We start from the raw sequence: 15,929 nt of genomic DNA, 5'->3' as shown, positions 1-15,929 counted from the left end.
AAAAATAAATAAATAAAAGATAAACAGATCGGGAAGGAGGAAATAAAGCTATCATTGTTCACAGATGACATAATCAACTAAGTAGAACATCTGAAAGAATTGATTGAAAAAAACAAAACTGGAATTAATACTGATTTTAGCAAGATTGTAGGATACAAAGTTAACGTACAAAACTCAATTGCTCTCCTACATACCAGTAATGAACAAATGGAATTTGAAATAAAAACACATTACTATTTACATTAGCAAACCCTGTAATTAAATACCTAGGCATAACTCTAACAAAATATGTATAAGTTCTTGTGGGGACAGAGCCCCAGAGAGCAGTTTCCAGGCTCTCAGCCTCACATAGAAAGGTGCTGGCTCAGGTAGTAAATAGCCATCAACTGTGATTGGATGGCCATTAGCTGTGGCTAGTTGGCTGTCAGCTGTAACCAGTGAGCCATTGGCCACTAATATAACTCCCATGGCTATGCTAGCAGAAAATGGGGGCTAGCAAGAAGATGGTGGCTAAGCTAGCAAGCGGCGGAATGTGGATTACAGATTGCAGAGAAGCGGATTGCTAGCAAGTGAGATTGTTTGGCAGAGACAAGTGGATGCAGGGTTGCGGATAGTGTGGCTCCTGCCTCCTGTGTCCCCAACCCAGCTGCCAGCAAGAATATAGTAGTATGACTCCCCTACCTATGGCTCCGTGGGTGTTCCTTTTTGGCCTCACCATGTCCTGCATTCTTATGTGGGGAGCGGCACCAGAGACCCTGCATGCTGCCCTACGCAACAAATGGCGCAGCGAGCAGGGTCTCCTGCATGACAGTTCTACATGAAGAAAACTACAAAACTCTGATAAAAGTTATCGAAGAACTAAATAAATGGAGAGATATTCCACGTTCATGGGTAACAGGACTCATTATTATCAAGATGTTAGTTCTTCCCAATATGATCTATAGATTCAATGCAATACCAATCAAAATTTCAGCAAGATTTTTTGTAGATATTGACAAACTGATTCTAAAATTTATTTGAAGAGTCAAAACACCCAGAATAGTCAACTCAATATTGAAGAATGAAGTCAGAGGACCTACACTACCCAACATAAAGATTTACTTTTAAGCTAAGTACTTTTTAAACTAGGTACTTTATAAGCTACAGTAATCAAGACAGTGTGGTGTTGGCAAAAGAACAGGCAAATAGATCAAGAGAACAGAATAAAAAGCCCAGAAATAAACCCTCATATATGAGTATATTCAACTGATCTATGACAAAGAAGCAGAGACAATACAATGAAGCAAAGCTAGCGTTTTCAACAAATGCTAGCCTTCAACATCCTCATGCAAGAAAATGAATCTAGACCAGACCCTACACCTTTCACAAAAATTTACTCAAATTGGATCATAGACTTAAATGTAAAGCACAAAACACAGATCATAGACCTAAACATAAAACTCCTAGAACATTACGTAGGAGAAAACCTAGATGACTTTGGGTATGGTGATGACTTTTTAGATACAACCCCAGAGGCATGCATGATCCATGAAAGAAATAACTGATAAGCTGGACTTCGTTAAAATTAAAATCTTCTGCTCTGTGACAGACAGTGTCAAGAGAATGAGAAGACAGCCACAGACTGGGAGAAAAAAAATTGCCAAGAGACTCATCTGATAAAGAACTGTTATTCAAAATATACAAAGGGTAACAATAAGAGAACAAATGATCTGATTTAAAAATTGCCGGGCCGGCCCAGTGGCTCAGGCAGTTAGCACTCCATGCTCCTAACTCCAAAGGCTGCTGGTTCGATTCCCACATGGGCCAATGGGCTCTCAACCACAAGGTTGCCAGTTCAACTCCTCGACTCCCACAAGGGATGGTGGGCTGTGCCCCCTGCAACTAGCAACAGCAACTGGACCTGGAGCTGAGCTGTGCCCTCCACAACTAAGACTGAAAGGACAACAACTTGACTTGGAAAAAAGTCCTGGAAGTACACACTGTTCCCCAATAAAGTTCTGTTCCCCTTCCCCAATAAAATCTTTTAAAAAAAAGATTAAATTATTCTCTTTATTAGGTACGCTTTATTGAATAACCACAAAGCAAGAAAAGAAAAACTATTTAAGAATTGGATTTATATAACAGCAGTGTTGTCATCATTTATGCAAAATGCTTTCCATTCATGCCCAATTATAGTGCAGCTTAATAATAATTATATCACTAAATGTATATTTTGTTTGACATCAACGATAAATGCCATTTTTTAAACTTTCAGAGCCCAGTGTCCCCTAACTCTTGGTTGTTTTCTCACAGAGCCCATCATCTCAGTCATTCAGCAAACATTTGAGTGTCCTCCGTGTGCGGGGTTCTGGGCTCGGTTCGGTGGCTACAGAGATGAACACACTATATGGCACTTGTCCTGAAGCACAGGTGATTTAACACACTTGTAAATAAATAAACCATGATATAACATGTTAAGCGTTATAACAGAAACACAAAGAGACTAAGAAACTAGCTCCTCTTTAGGGAATGTAAGGAAAGCCACCACAAGGAGGTGCTGAATGAACTGAGCATGAAGAGTTTTCCAGATGAAGGGGTCAGACGGAGAGAGAAGATTTCAGGGGCAGGAATCACGATGTGCAAACACTCTGGATCAAAGCAGATGTGACTGGGAAGTAGTGAGAAGTTTCCTATGGGAGGAATAGAGGATGCAGGAGATGGGGCCACAGGACACAGAGCTGAGAAAGCTGGCCAAGGCTGTATCACAAATGCCCTCATAGTCAAAGTTGGGCAGTTAATCCTGTAGGTAGGAGGCAAAGGTAGAAACAGAGAGACCTGTTATGAGGATATTAGTAATCCAGGCGAGCGATGATGGCAGCTTGGACCAGAGTGAGAGCAATGCAGATGGTGAGGAACTGTCAGATTCTAGGCTTTTTTTTTTCTTCGTTTCAGGGGTACAAAACAATATAATGATTAGACATTTAGATTCTGGGCATATTTTGATAACAGTAGAGCCAACAGAATTTCCTGACGACTTGAATGTAAAATGTGGGTGGGGGGGGGAAGAAAAATAATAGCTCCTACAATTTTGCTTGGAGTAATTGAAGGATGCAATTGACATTAACTGACATGAGGAAAACACAGGCACAGCAGGTGTAGGGGGAAAGATTAGGACTTTGATTTTGAAAATGTTGAATGTGAGGTATCTCAGACCAAGTAGAAATGTTGAGTATATACATTAACGGTAGTTGTACATAAGAGGTGAGATTCTAGAAAGTATTTTTTCTTTCTCTTCCTCTCCTCTTTCCATTTCTCTTTTTTCCTTGGTCTTTTTGAGTTTTCAAAATTTTTAAATCATAAGCAAATTCTACTTTTGCAATAGAAAAAAGCAACGTTTCATTTTAAAAAATAATATGGGGGAGAAATAATTGAGTACTGCAGACTTTCTTTTAAATCTGTTTGTGTCCAGAACTTGAAACTCAGGTCAATTCAACAAACATTCTCTGTGACCCTACTACAGGCCAGGCGCTCTGCTAGGTTCCGGGGACACTGAGATAAACAAATATGGTCCCTGCTCTGGAGGAACTCACAATTTGGCAGGCTCCAGCACTAGCCTCAAGTAAGTGCTACAGTCAAGGTCCAAACCCAGCACCAGGGAAGCATAGAGGAGGAAGGTGGCAGTGAGGGTGCACAAAATCCTTGTATCATAATAATGTCAAAAACACAATTTTAATGTAGGATGGAAGCACACAGCAGATGACAGATGGGTGATCAAATCACTCTTTACTGAATCACAATACATGTACCAAGGGAAGTCTGAGGACATCCCGGGAACAGTGGAAGCCCCCCTCCCCATACGCATACGCTCAGGCATAGATGAGCCAGGTCCCACTGCCAAGTCTGGGGCAAGGGTTTAGGCCAATTGACATCCGTGGGAACCTTCCAGGTACATCTTGGCATAGTAACGTGGTTTCAGTCTGTGGTGGGTCCCAGGCCATGGGCAGCACTGCCCCCCCTTGGCACACAGCCACGCCTGGCTGCAGCTGATGGTCTTTAGTCTCTCCTGACACGCAGCAGGGACACTTGGATGGGAGGCATGTGCACCTGCAGTTCATGGCGGAGCTGGAGGGCAAAAGAAACAGGTAGGTATTTCCAGCCCATCTGGCCATGAACTCACCACAGACCAAGGACAGGAAGGGACAGCGGGAGAGAACATCTGAGGAGGCCAACAGCATTTCCTGAGCCTCCCGCACCCTGGGCATGAGCTAGGTACTTCTTGTGCATTATGTCATTTAAACCTCACAAGGACCTTATAAGACAGGTTGAATTAGCCTCCTTTTAAAAGGGAGAAAAGTAATATGGAGTAATTTACGCAAGGTCACACAGATAGGAATTGGAATTCACACCCAGATCAATTTGGCTTTAAAGCTTGTTGTTTGTCTGATCCCTGAGCCCCACGCCAATGGCTCTCCCAAGAGCTGAAGCCCAACACCCACATGGCCTGGTTTCTACACCTCAGCTCCCTGACCTGCTCCCATCTCCCTGAAATAGTTTCCAGTTTAGGGGACTCAGATCTGACACAATCCTGGCTTTCCTCTTTGACTAGGATTCTTACTTGCTGCTTTGATTACTGTGTGCAGAGGGCATTTGTCATTTATTTGGCTGTCCTTCTTCAAAACCCCCATGCCATGTTCAGGGAATTTCTTATAATGCGAGTCCTGATGGGTCTTCCTTCTACTAAGAGGATTTCCAGGGCCTAGATATTCTCTCTTCCCATCCCCAAGAGCACAAGAGCTAGGCTGAGTTGACCCAGTCTAATCTTCCAATGATTCACACCATTCCCAAAAGCCCTGACCTCAGAATTCCACCACGAGAAGCTTTTCCAGTGATCTGAGTTTTAGGAGAATTTTCCCAACTTGTTATACAAATATATCCCAATCTTGATCCCCATCTAGAGTTTACATCTATGGGTGTTTTTACACCCATTTTACACCCATTTTTACACCCATTTAGAAAGTAGGTCTTAGCTTGCCTACTTTCTTTGGGTCCTGCCCTTTCCATTCTATGTGGTCAGGTCGGGTTGTCAGTCATGGTGGCCCTTGCAGGCCAATGAGATCAGTCCTCCCCTAATATGATATGCAGATCTGGAGAGAGGGTACTGCCTTGTGAAATCTAGGGCTTTCATAGCCACCTTCCCTTACATATGGAGAGAGGCTCTGAAAGATGAATGCAGCAGAGCTAAGAAAAAGAGAGAGAGAGAGAGAGAGAGAGAGAGAGAGAGAGAGAGACAGAGAGAGAGATAGAGAGAGACAGAGACAGAGAGAGACAGAGAGAGAGAGAGAGACAGAGAGAGAGAGAGAGAGAGAACCCTGCTGACCATGTTTGAGCTGCTGGATCCAGTCACAACTGAAGCTGGAACAGCCAGTTCTAGGTTTCTCAGTCAATACCTTGGTTTTCTGTGTGAGCTTTGATAAGTTGGGTTTCTGCCACGTGCAACCAAAAGTCCTGCCTAGCTGCCCATTAATATCATTGACCTTCTCCCAGGGCCAGAAGGCCTGACTTTCCTGAGGAAATTGGGGGTGAAAGAATTTTTTTTACATAGCAGAAAAAGGGAATTCAGAACTCAGGAAAAATGGGCAGAAGCAGAGCCAGGCAGGGATCCTTAGATTTAGCTTCTAATGCTCCAGACGAAACTAGACTCCTCCCAAGTAGTATTACAGTTGCTCTTCTGTATTCTGCAGATCTTCCCTGAAGTCCCCAAGAACCTCTTAGTCTCCTCTACACCCCGGGCCCAGAAAATGCCGCTCACCTGGTGCATCAGCCTCTCTGCCACTCTGGGGTCAGTGAGGTCTTCTGCAGAGGCCACACCCAGTCGCAGGAGGAGGAAGCCTCCCTCCCCACCTGAAAATTGAGAACAGTAGGAAGATGAAAATATGGGGACATCAGTTCAGGAACCAAGACGTGAACTGTGCTACCCAGCCTCTGTCCCCCTCCACATGTAAGTGCTCACTCTCACGTGTAAATATGTCTGTGTTCATAGGCTCTTACATTTACTCACTGCAAAGAGAAAAAGGATTCCCTTTCTTTGATAATTGGGCCCACTGGAGGGTCTTCCCAACAAGAGTGAAGGAAATGATGGCCAAAGGCCCCACCTACATTCGGAGAAGTCAAAAGAGCAGTGTGAGGAAGTAGAAATAAAAGTGGCTCTAGAATCTTCTCAAGCCCTAGAGGTCCTGGACAAGGCTGTTAGGAAAGGTCCCAGCAGGGGAGAAGGCTGGAGAGAGGCTGGCTCTCTGACAGGATTCCCTCAGCCAGTTTTTTCAGCTCTAAACTGGTGGAAGCCTTTTAATCCAGCCTTCCCGACATAACAGCTCTGTAAGCAAGTTCTGTCTGTGGTTGAGGCCCAATCTGTTTGCTTTTACCTGCCACCTTGGAGTCATTTCTTATCAGAATACTATTAGAACCAATCCAGCAATTGCACTACTACAAAATTATCCTATGTTTCTTACTGTACTATTAATTGCAGCCCCGTTTGTCATAACAAAATACTGGAAACCTAAATGTCCATCCATAGAGGACTGGTTAAATAAATTTTGGTAAAATAAAATGGAATACTGAGCAACCGTAGGAAAAAAAAATAGCTTTATCTCAGAGATCTGTCTTTAGCATACCCTCCACTTATATAAAAAAGGAGGATATAAGATATCTAGCTATATTTTTATAGATTTATATAGATATAAGTAGATATTAATACCTATATATTATAAATATCTTTCATCTCCTTTTTATGCTTCTAAATGCATATTTCATGTCCAAAAGAAGATTCACAAGCAAGTGATACCATCAGATATGTATGTGAGGAAAACTGGGTAGTTGGGGGACAGCAGTGGGAGAGAGACATTTTACAGTGTACAGTTTTGTACCTATTGAATTTTAAATTATGTGAATGTATCATCTAATCAACAAATACTAAAGAAAAGCATTTTAAAATAAAACTATATTTATAAGTTGAGCTTTAAAAAATAATAAAAATGGAAGCACAATAGGAGACTGAGTTTTGGCATCAGACTCATTTGGAATCCCACTGCTCTCTCTTTATCATCTTTAAATCTGTTTTTCCTCACCTGTCAGATGGGGTAATAATACCCACCTCATAAGGTGGTTTTGAAGGTTTAATGAGAAGAGATAACATATGCAAAGCTCATAATACACTGCCTGGCCTCAGAGAGAACATTTAACTGGTGCCAATGCTTAAATATTGTGAAATATTTTTATATCACTTCTGTCTGGAATACAAAGAAATTCAGTCAGGGGGTTGCGATTGATGTTTTTAATTCACCTCCCCAGAAAGGCAGGGCAAGCTGAGGATACCGCAGGGATGAGGCACAAGGACAGTAGTGGGAAGTGGAGGTGGAGGCCACAGGCTGACCAGGAGCTGTGCTGACGGAGTAGCCTCTGACAAGGGACTTCTTCCCTGAGAAGTATCTGTGGCCTCAGAGATGTAGCTTTAAACTCCCAAACCTTTGCCCAATTTATTTATGTATTTTAAGTCACCATCTACGGCACCAACCCCAGCAAATGCATCCAGGGAGCCCCACTTTCGTGGGATCCCAGCTGCTCCGAGGGCAGCAACTTGGGACAGATGCCCACACAGTGTTTCTCTGTGTGGCTCCAGCTGAACTCAAGTCTTCCAGAGCATGAGGCCTGTGTCTTTTAAGTAAAATGTGGGGCTTCGCTGGGTGCACAGTCATTACTCAACAGTTAACTTCAGAGAAAGGCAGAGCTGAGAAGGACCTCATTGTTCATCCATTGCAACCCCCTCCAGTGGGGAAACTGAGGCCCAGAAAGGGAGAGGGAGCTGTCTCAAGTCACTCAGGTTGTTAAGGGCAGAGCCAGGATCTCAAACAATTTTTCCAGACCTCCAGCCCCACATTCTTTCCATACACCACCCTAACTCTGCTTGTGACTGATTTTAGCAAGAACCACTAGAAGAGCGTGAAGAGGTGACATCAGAATAGACCTCAGATCCTTCCCTCCCTCCTACTCCTTAAGCAGGTAGATATCCTGGAGACCCTAAACCCCAAGTCCTTGAAGATCCCACATAGGGGAGCCACTTACCTGCAGTAACTTCTGGGGGCCACCTTGTCCTCACAGCGGTCAGCATGGCGGTTGGGGGCTTCCCTCCGGCCATGCTGGCTGCCGTCGGGGTCTTTGCTGAGGCTGTGGTCTTGGCTAAAGTGATGTCTGTTTCTTGGCTGCTGTTGGCCACGGTCAGATGGACAGAAGAGAGAGGGCTCCTGCTGATGGGGACAGGCCCACTGGTTGTGCTCTCTGTGGCAGAAGTCTCTGAGGGGGTGAAGTGCTTGATGGTGCCTACTTCAGAGAGGTTGTAGACCGTAGCTGAGGACCCAGCAGGGGAAGTTGCCTTGCCCACTGTTGATCCAGCCCCTGTGGAGATTGTAACTGCTCCTGAGACCTGGGTGTGGCTTGTTGTCTCAACAGAGAGGGCTGAGGTTTCTTCCAAGGGGTTTATGCTGACTGTCACCAAAGTTCCACTGGGGGTGGTGGCCTTGGCTGCTGTTGTTTCCCCTACTGTGTTAATACTGGCAGTGAGTGGGGTCTCAACTGTGGTATCAGGTCTGGCAGATTCTGTGACACTGGCTGTTGACAAGGTCTCAGAAGAGGTTGTGGTCCTGGAGAGGTGTGGTTCTGCTTCAGTGAAGTCAGGCAAAACTGACGTCTCAGGGTTGGACGAGGTCTTTCCTCCTGTGGGGCTGTGATCCATGTCTGAGGGCCTAGGGATGATGGCAGTTGTTTCCATTTCTATAACGCTGCAATTGGTAATCTCAATGTCGGTGATGGTGTAGGCAACCAAGGCCTTAGAAAGAGCAGTGATATCAGCAGCCAGGGCTTGTGAGGTGATGATGGCTGGAACTGAGTTCCTCTCCAAGGCCAGGGCCCTGGTTTCGGTGGAGGTGCAAGCCAACGTCCAGGTGTCACTTGGGATCCTCTTTGCCTCTTCAGAGCTGTCTTCAGTAGAAAGAGTGTCAAAGATGGCTTCCGAGAGATCACTACCTATAAGAGTTTCAACTGTGGTCATTCCGGTTCCTGAGGGGCTGTCACTTGTGGCTGATGTCTCCCTAGGAGTGGTGATCACAGCCATAAACTTGGAAGGTGTTATTTTTGTGAGAGCCCTGGTCTCTGTTACTGGAATTTTGGTTTTGGTTTCCCTGGTTTCTGCTTCTGGGATGGTACCAACTGAGACTGAGGTCCTATCAGAGGTCTGGATGCCCAGGGGCTGAGTTTCCAAAGGGATGTGGCTTGGCACAGGGGTCTCAATGAGGTCAGGGGCCTGCGCGTTTCCCACTGAGCTTGTGTTGACCCCCAGAGTCACAGCAGTCACTTCTGTGTGGTTCATTGTCCCCAAAGAGCCTGGTCTGAGGGTGTGAGGGCCTGTGTTGGGTAAAACAACTTTGTGAGCCATGAATCCAAGACTTTACACACACTCTTGTGTTTGTGCCCTGGGGACTGCTGCAAGGAGGGAGGGGAGGGGGGTTGGCTTTACTCCATTTTTCATCTATATTTGTAGTGTCAGGAAGACGAGTCCCATGTGGCAGCCACGGAACTGGGATTGGCCTGACTGCTGTATTCCAACAGGCCACTTAAGGCAAGCAAGCCCCAGAATCTAGTTGATTATTGGCCTGAAGGCATCAGAGGAAATGTGTGGGGCCAGGATCCGACCTCAATAGGAAGCAAGGAAAGCAGAAGTCCACATGAGCCAAGAACTGCAGAGCGAGGACACAACTCTCAGAACTTTCTGGAAGAATCCTTGTCACTTTCCCATCGATACTTATCCAGCAAACATTTCCCCCATGGAAGAAAAAGCACTTCAGATACAAGAAACATGGTTTTTGTGTGGTTTTGTGTTTAGAGGTATCTGGGAGGATTAGGAGAGAGGAATCCCCAGAGACTGTGTGGGTGGTGGCTGCTGCAAAGGGAGGGGAGCAGGTAAAGTCCTTAGGGCTCCAGCAAGGGAAAAATGGAGAGCTTCCCAACCCTGCTCAAGCCTCCCCTGAACATGGGCCTGAGACGACAGGGATAGAACCTCAGAACTCCAGAAATGAAACACGAGGCATTTTCCACAGGTAACAGGGAGCCAAGTGAGAGGCAAAACTTGACTTTTTAGAGAGATGCTGCTAGCATTTCTCTCTAGGGAAGAACATCTCTGTCCCCTTTACTGGCCCTCTGAGGTGGTACGAGTGGAGGACAAGCAGGTGCTCATTACCCCAGGGGAGGTTACAGCAGGATCTTTCATGGGCTGACAAGGGTTCCTCTCCTGTCCACTGAGGGAGGGAGGGTCTCTCTCTGAAAGTGGGCCAAGGAGCCTCCTGGAGAGGGTTAGCAGATTTAGCAAATAAAAATATAGGATGCCCAGTTAAATTTGGATTTCAGAAAAGCAAGGAACAATTTTAACAACAAATGATTTTTAGTAGGTGTATTTTTTATGAAATATTTGAAACTTCCTTATACTAAAAAATACTTCATTATTTGAAGTTCAAATGTAAGTGAATGCCTTGTGTTTTATCTAGTATCTTGGAAGGAAAAGGATGAAAATATAAGCCCTCCTTTTCGGGGTTCTGAAGGTTTGAAATGGTCTTTACTGAGGACTACTGGCCCCAAAGTACCCAAGGACACAAAGGAGGTCCAGAACCATGTAGTCACTCTACCTAGGGTGTCAGGACAGGGGCCCAGATCCTGAGTTTGTCTTCCTGTGTTTCCTACTGAAAGAGCACTGGGCCAAGAAGCTAGAGACCAAGTTCCAGCCCCAGGTCTGTGGCCTACTACCGTGTCTCCCCGAAAATAAGACCTAGCCAAACCATCAACTCTAATGTGTCTTTTGGAGGAAAAATTCATGTAAAACCCGGTCTTATTTTACTATAATATAACACTGGGTCTTAATATAATATAATATAATATAATATAATATAATATAATATAATATAATATAATATAATATAATATAATATAATATAATACCTGGTCTCAGTTAATTTTTGCTCCAAAAGACACAGTAGAGCTGATGGTCCAGCTAGGTCTTATTTTCCGGGGAAACACGATAGCTCTGGAGTCCGATTATTTACTGGTTCAAATCGCGAGGCCAGTCACGGGACCTCTCCAAGCCTCCATTTCCTCCTCTGTAAAAGAGAATCCTAATCCCTGACATCCTGTGGTGGCGAGGACGAGAAGAGGAGAATGGGGAAGCTCTTCTATTCTAAAACCTGCAAAGGGTTATTAAGCAACCCTCCCCCACCGTGGCCTTTCAAGGAGTCACTTGAGAGCACACACCTATTTTAATACAGTAAAATTTTTGGCTGTACCCCCATGCATGTTAGCTAGGTCACAGCAGTCGCTCTCATGACTTGTTCAATGCAGTCTCACTACACACACAAATCATGCTTTTCCAGGAATATACGTTCTTCTCCCCACTTCAAATCCTGAAATGTTTCTCTGAGCAGTCCTCTGCGGTCCTCACATGATGGAAGCAGAGTGTTTCTGGGTCAGCCCACACAGCCTGAAGCCCAAACAGTGGTTTGGGTTCTTGCGGTCTGACCACTGACCTCCCCTGATACATTTTCATCCTTTTCCAGGAGCCCTTTGGTGTCATCTTGCAGTGAAACCTCCTCATGCTTCCCAAACCCATAGGCTCTTTATCTCCAGGGTTCTCACAAACCCCCACCCACCTCTCTTATGCACCAGGGGTCAACTCAAACAGTAGACCTCAAAACAGGGATCTTCTCAAGGCCCACACCCTGGCCTCTATAGTTCCAGAACGTTGCAGCTCTCTCGCTCTATTCCTCAAATCAATCTAGTGGAGATGAAAGTGTGTGAACTTTGGACTCTGTCTCTGCTGCTTACCAACTGTGTGACTGACTCCGGCCAAGTCTCCCAGCTCCAAGCCTCTGCCTTTCTCATCTGTATGATGGAGGTAGGGTCCCTCCACACACGCAGGAGCTGGTGTGTCCAGTGAGTTAGGCATGTGTGGCATCAAATCCTGCCTCTGCAGATCAGTTACATAACCCTGGTAAACTTAGGTCTCTTCAGCTTTAAAGGGGAAGGAAGTCGGGGTCGGAGGGTAAGAATTTTACCTCTCTCATAGGGTTATTGTCAGGATGAAAAAGATATTGCACCGGGGTATGTGGGATATCTCTGTGCCTTCCTCTCAATTTTGTTGTGAACTTAAACCTGCTCTAAACAATAAAGTCCATTAAAAAAAAAAAAAAGACAATGCATGTGACAAGCTTGGCACAGTTCCTGTTATAGGTAATGTTAGTTTTCTTTTTTCATAAAAGCTTTCTCCGACCCCACCCTCCCCAAGAAGTCTGTGACAGTCAGATTTTTCACACAAAAACTGTATTTTAAAAGATAAACTCAGAGGAGTTAGAATCTTGCCAAGCCACATTCTTTGGCTTTAGTCAGATTTATCACCAGCCTGCACCTGCCTGACCCTGCCATCCAAACACTCCCCACTTGCTCACACTCCCACAGGCATAAAAACAAACCCACAGCGACCTCACAATGACGTCGCTCCCTCATTTGTGTGGATGGCAGCTTTGTATGGATGGCAGCGTCATTCATGCTTAAGGGGACACACTGCCGTTTGCATGCTCTTCATGAATAATAGTAATACTTCACATGTACTCTTATGGTTAATTATAATTAGCCCAAGAGAGCCACACTCACCCACCAACGGCTGCCGGACAGAAACTTACACCCAGAGCCCTGCCAAGGGAGAAGCCACAAGCCCCTTTCGTGCCCTTACCTGTAGAGCTCCTGGGGGCCCCAGCCTCCCAACAGCAAAAGAAAAGGGAGAGAGCCAGGCCGCAGAGAGAACCCATCCTAGCTGGGGCTCCAGCCTCCGCTGCCCAGGAGACCTGCCCCCACTGCCTCTCACTGCCACCTGTTCCTGCTTCCTCTACCCAGGGAGGAGGGGCAGGCTACCTGCCTAGGTGTGACTGGTAGTTTCCAGATTGCAGCCAGCTGATCAGAGATTCACAGGCTGAGAGCTGGCAGGCTGAGTGCCAAGGGCTGTCAGTGAGCTCTTGCTCCTGCTCCCCTTTCCCAGTAACCTCTCCTCTCTGAAGTTTGATTTCAAGATATGGGGTCATTTACGGTGATACTTATCCCTTAGTTCTGCAGTCAGGGAGGCCATGGAAGATGGTGTTTCACACCTTTCCTTCCTTCCCATCTCCCTTCCCCTCTCCCCAAACCCCTTGTGCCTGGGGCTTGGGCCTTTGGTTAGATAGATCTGGGATTCCTAATCCTAGATTTTATTAGCATGATCTAGGGCAAATTAGAAAAACTTTCTGAAGTTCAACTTCCTGAATTGTTAAGAGGGTATAATCCCTACCTTGCTGAACTGTTTTGTAAGGATTAGATGAGAGAATGAACTCTTCTTACACAGCGTCTGCTACATACCCGGTGCTTACTGAAAACATGCATCTTAGGTGCTCAATCAATGAGTGAGCCCTGAAGTTCACTCCAATCCTCAAGCAATGGCGAGAAGGGACAGCCCCCTGAGGTTGGGTGGAGACAGCTCTCCAGTGCGGGGCAGAACTGATTCTCACATCCTTCCATCTTCACATCCTGTGATTCTACATCCCAGTGGGAGCCAGGACCATGTCCCTTGGGCAGACTGGAGACTAGCAAGGAGAAGGGAAAGTGTAAGTGTGCTGGTCTCAGTCACAGGACGGAAGTGTGAGGGTGACGACTTAGGGAAGTTTAAGGGATTTGGCCTTTAAGAGGGGAATGAAGCTGCTGAATATGTATCCAAATGCCTTAGAGAAGAACCTTATCCCCACAAGGGACCACATGAGCTGTTATGGTCACAGCCAGTGGCCAGACAAGGTACCTTGGAGATTTCAGAGCAACCATTTTGTGATGAAAACAGCTCTGGGTAGAAGAAAGTTAACTGGATTGGCTTCAAGAAATCACAAAATCACAGGGCTAGAAAGAACTTTTAAGTGGGATCAGAAGGTCTAGGTTCTGTTTCCTGCTCCTTTCTTAATGGTGGCTCAGAAGCTGTGTGATCTTGGACAAGTTCGTTTGCCTTTTCTCCGTCAACAAGAGCTCTGAAATCCTCTTGGCCATGCAGTCCGAGGTTCTGCACTGGGTATGTGACTGTCTTCCAGAACTTAATCTTGCATCGGATAAAGGGCTCTGCTGCCTGGAAGGAGGAGTCATTCCAGGGCGTGTGGTGAAAGGAGACTACACAAGAAGAGGCTGAGGGGGGTCCATCTGGGACACAGCCCAGCAGGGGGGTCAGGGATCATGGACTCCAGTTCTAACTACACTGCTAATCTCTAGAGTACTCCTGACAGGCTGAGCCCCTCCACCCTCCCATTCCACCTCAGCCTGTCACTTTATAAAGTGGAAGGAGGAATTTCTTTTGGGGGGATTTCAGGTGTGGAGAGGGGCCCTGGGACCACAGCAATGACTGGAATTCTGTTAGACATTTCTAACTTGAGGCTTCTTTCTAGAGAAGACCTGAGGAGAAATCCAGCAAGAAGGCAGCAAGAATGCAGCTCCTTTCTACCAGTTCCCTTCCCTGCTGGGCTACCTCTCTGTCCCACCCCAGCTGGGAGAGGGACTTCCTCATTCCAGCAGCCAGTGGCTTAATCTACAAACAGAAGTACTTTAGGTGCCTTTTTCACCCCACCAGGACTGCCCCTTCTCCATTTCCTTTTTCTTTTCATCATGTAAACGATCAACAGCCCAGCCATGGTAAATAAGAAGGTGAGGAACCCACTGAGAGGGAAGCCTGACTGAATCCTTCCCTGGGTTTGCTGAATTTTGTCTGGTCCATCTTCCTCTGTATCTGGGGGGAATTTTCAAGCCTGAGCATATGACTGTTGGCTTTGGGACCATAATTAAATATTCAGAAAGTTCCTGGACCTTTTTTTCAGCCAAACTCAGCTCTCACCCTGAAGGAGCATAGGCTAGTTTCATTAATTTAAGAAACATCTGGAGCCCCTACCATACGTCAGGCACTGTTCTGTACGCACTTGGAGTACATCACAGATCCTTGTGACGTAAAACAAATCCCTGCCTCCTGGAACTAACTTCCTCGTGAGGAGAGATGGCAAACAATAAATAAGTGAATTATATAAGATGAATCCTAATGGAAAAAAAGGAAATAAAGAAAACTTGGGTCCAAATTAATGGAGAAAAGACAGATTAACAGGAGAAAAGACAGTTCATGTACACGTGGACCAGTAGTGAGTAACTCACTGAATAGCAAGAAATAAAGGTGTATATACCAAACTTAACAAAGGGACGGGAGTGGGGGAGGGCTTCCATGGGAAAGTTTGGAAGGTTCTGTTGGGCAGTATGTCTCCATGAGAGCTGAATTGTTGGGAAAATCCCTCTGAGGGGGAATAATGGCAGCTACATTTTTGGAAAGCTCTGCTTTAGTCCGATAAGAGAAGCTCTGGTAACATTTCTTTCTGTGTCTTCTGTAGCTCAAATGTTTCCACTTTAAAATAATCTTTATATGAGGCAGCCAGATGGCTCAGCTGGATAGAACGTGAGCTCTGAACAACAAGATTGCCGGTTCGATTCCCACATGGGATAGTGGGCTGCGCCCCCTGCAACTAAGACTGAAAACAGTGACTGGACAACAACTTGACTTGGAGTTGATGGGCCCTGGAGAAACACATTGTTCCCCAATATCCCCCAATACAATTTATTAGAGAGAGAGAGAGAGAGAGAGAAAGAGAGAGAGAGAGAGAGAGAGAGAGAGAGAATATGCACTGTCGTTATAAATAAATAAATAAATAAATAAATAAATAAATAAAATAATCTTTACACCAACTCTAGCGGTCCAAGTGGGTCCCCACAGATTCAAAATGTTGAGTGTTCACAGATTGTGTGGAAGAGACCCTGTTCCCACG

The 15,929-nt window shown here is 45.5% G+C and overlaps 1 protein-coding gene across 8 annotated transcripts in view; it reads right to left on the bottom strand.

Annotated features, from left to right (window-relative positions):
• Nucleotides 1-13,117, bottom strand: part of MUC20 (mucin 20, cell surface associated) — a 95,061-nt gene extending 81,944 nt beyond the window's left edge. For 2 of the 8 annotated variants that reach the window (XM_081069100.1, XM_081069101.1), the window contains exons 1-3: nt 12,800-12,952; nt 8,098-9,432; nt 5,789-5,880 (exon numbers count right to left, since the gene is read on the bottom strand). In XM_081069100.1, coding sequence (XP_080925226.1) covers nt 5,789-5,880; nt 8,098-9,432; nt 12,800-12,875 — 1,503 coding nt within the window. In that variant the 5' untranslated portion in view covers nt 12,876-12,952. Of the gene's footprint in view, nt 1-2,038; nt 4,102-5,788; nt 5,881-8,097; nt 9,433-11,895; nt 12,192-12,799 lie in introns of those variants that run through there. The other 6 variants (XM_081069106.1, XM_081069102.1, XM_081069103.1 and 3 more) reach the window with 6 other exon arrangements.
• Between the last annotated feature and the right edge of the window lie 2,812 nt (nt 13,118-15,929).

This window comes from Rhinolophus hipposideros, assembly GCF_964194185.1.
Source record: "Rhinolophus hipposideros genome assembly, chromosome: 2".
Classification (NCBI taxonomy): Eukaryota; Metazoa; Chordata; class Mammalia; order Chiroptera; family Rhinolophidae; genus Rhinolophus; species Rhinolophus hipposideros.
This window is presented reverse-complemented; position numbering and strand designations above follow the sequence as displayed.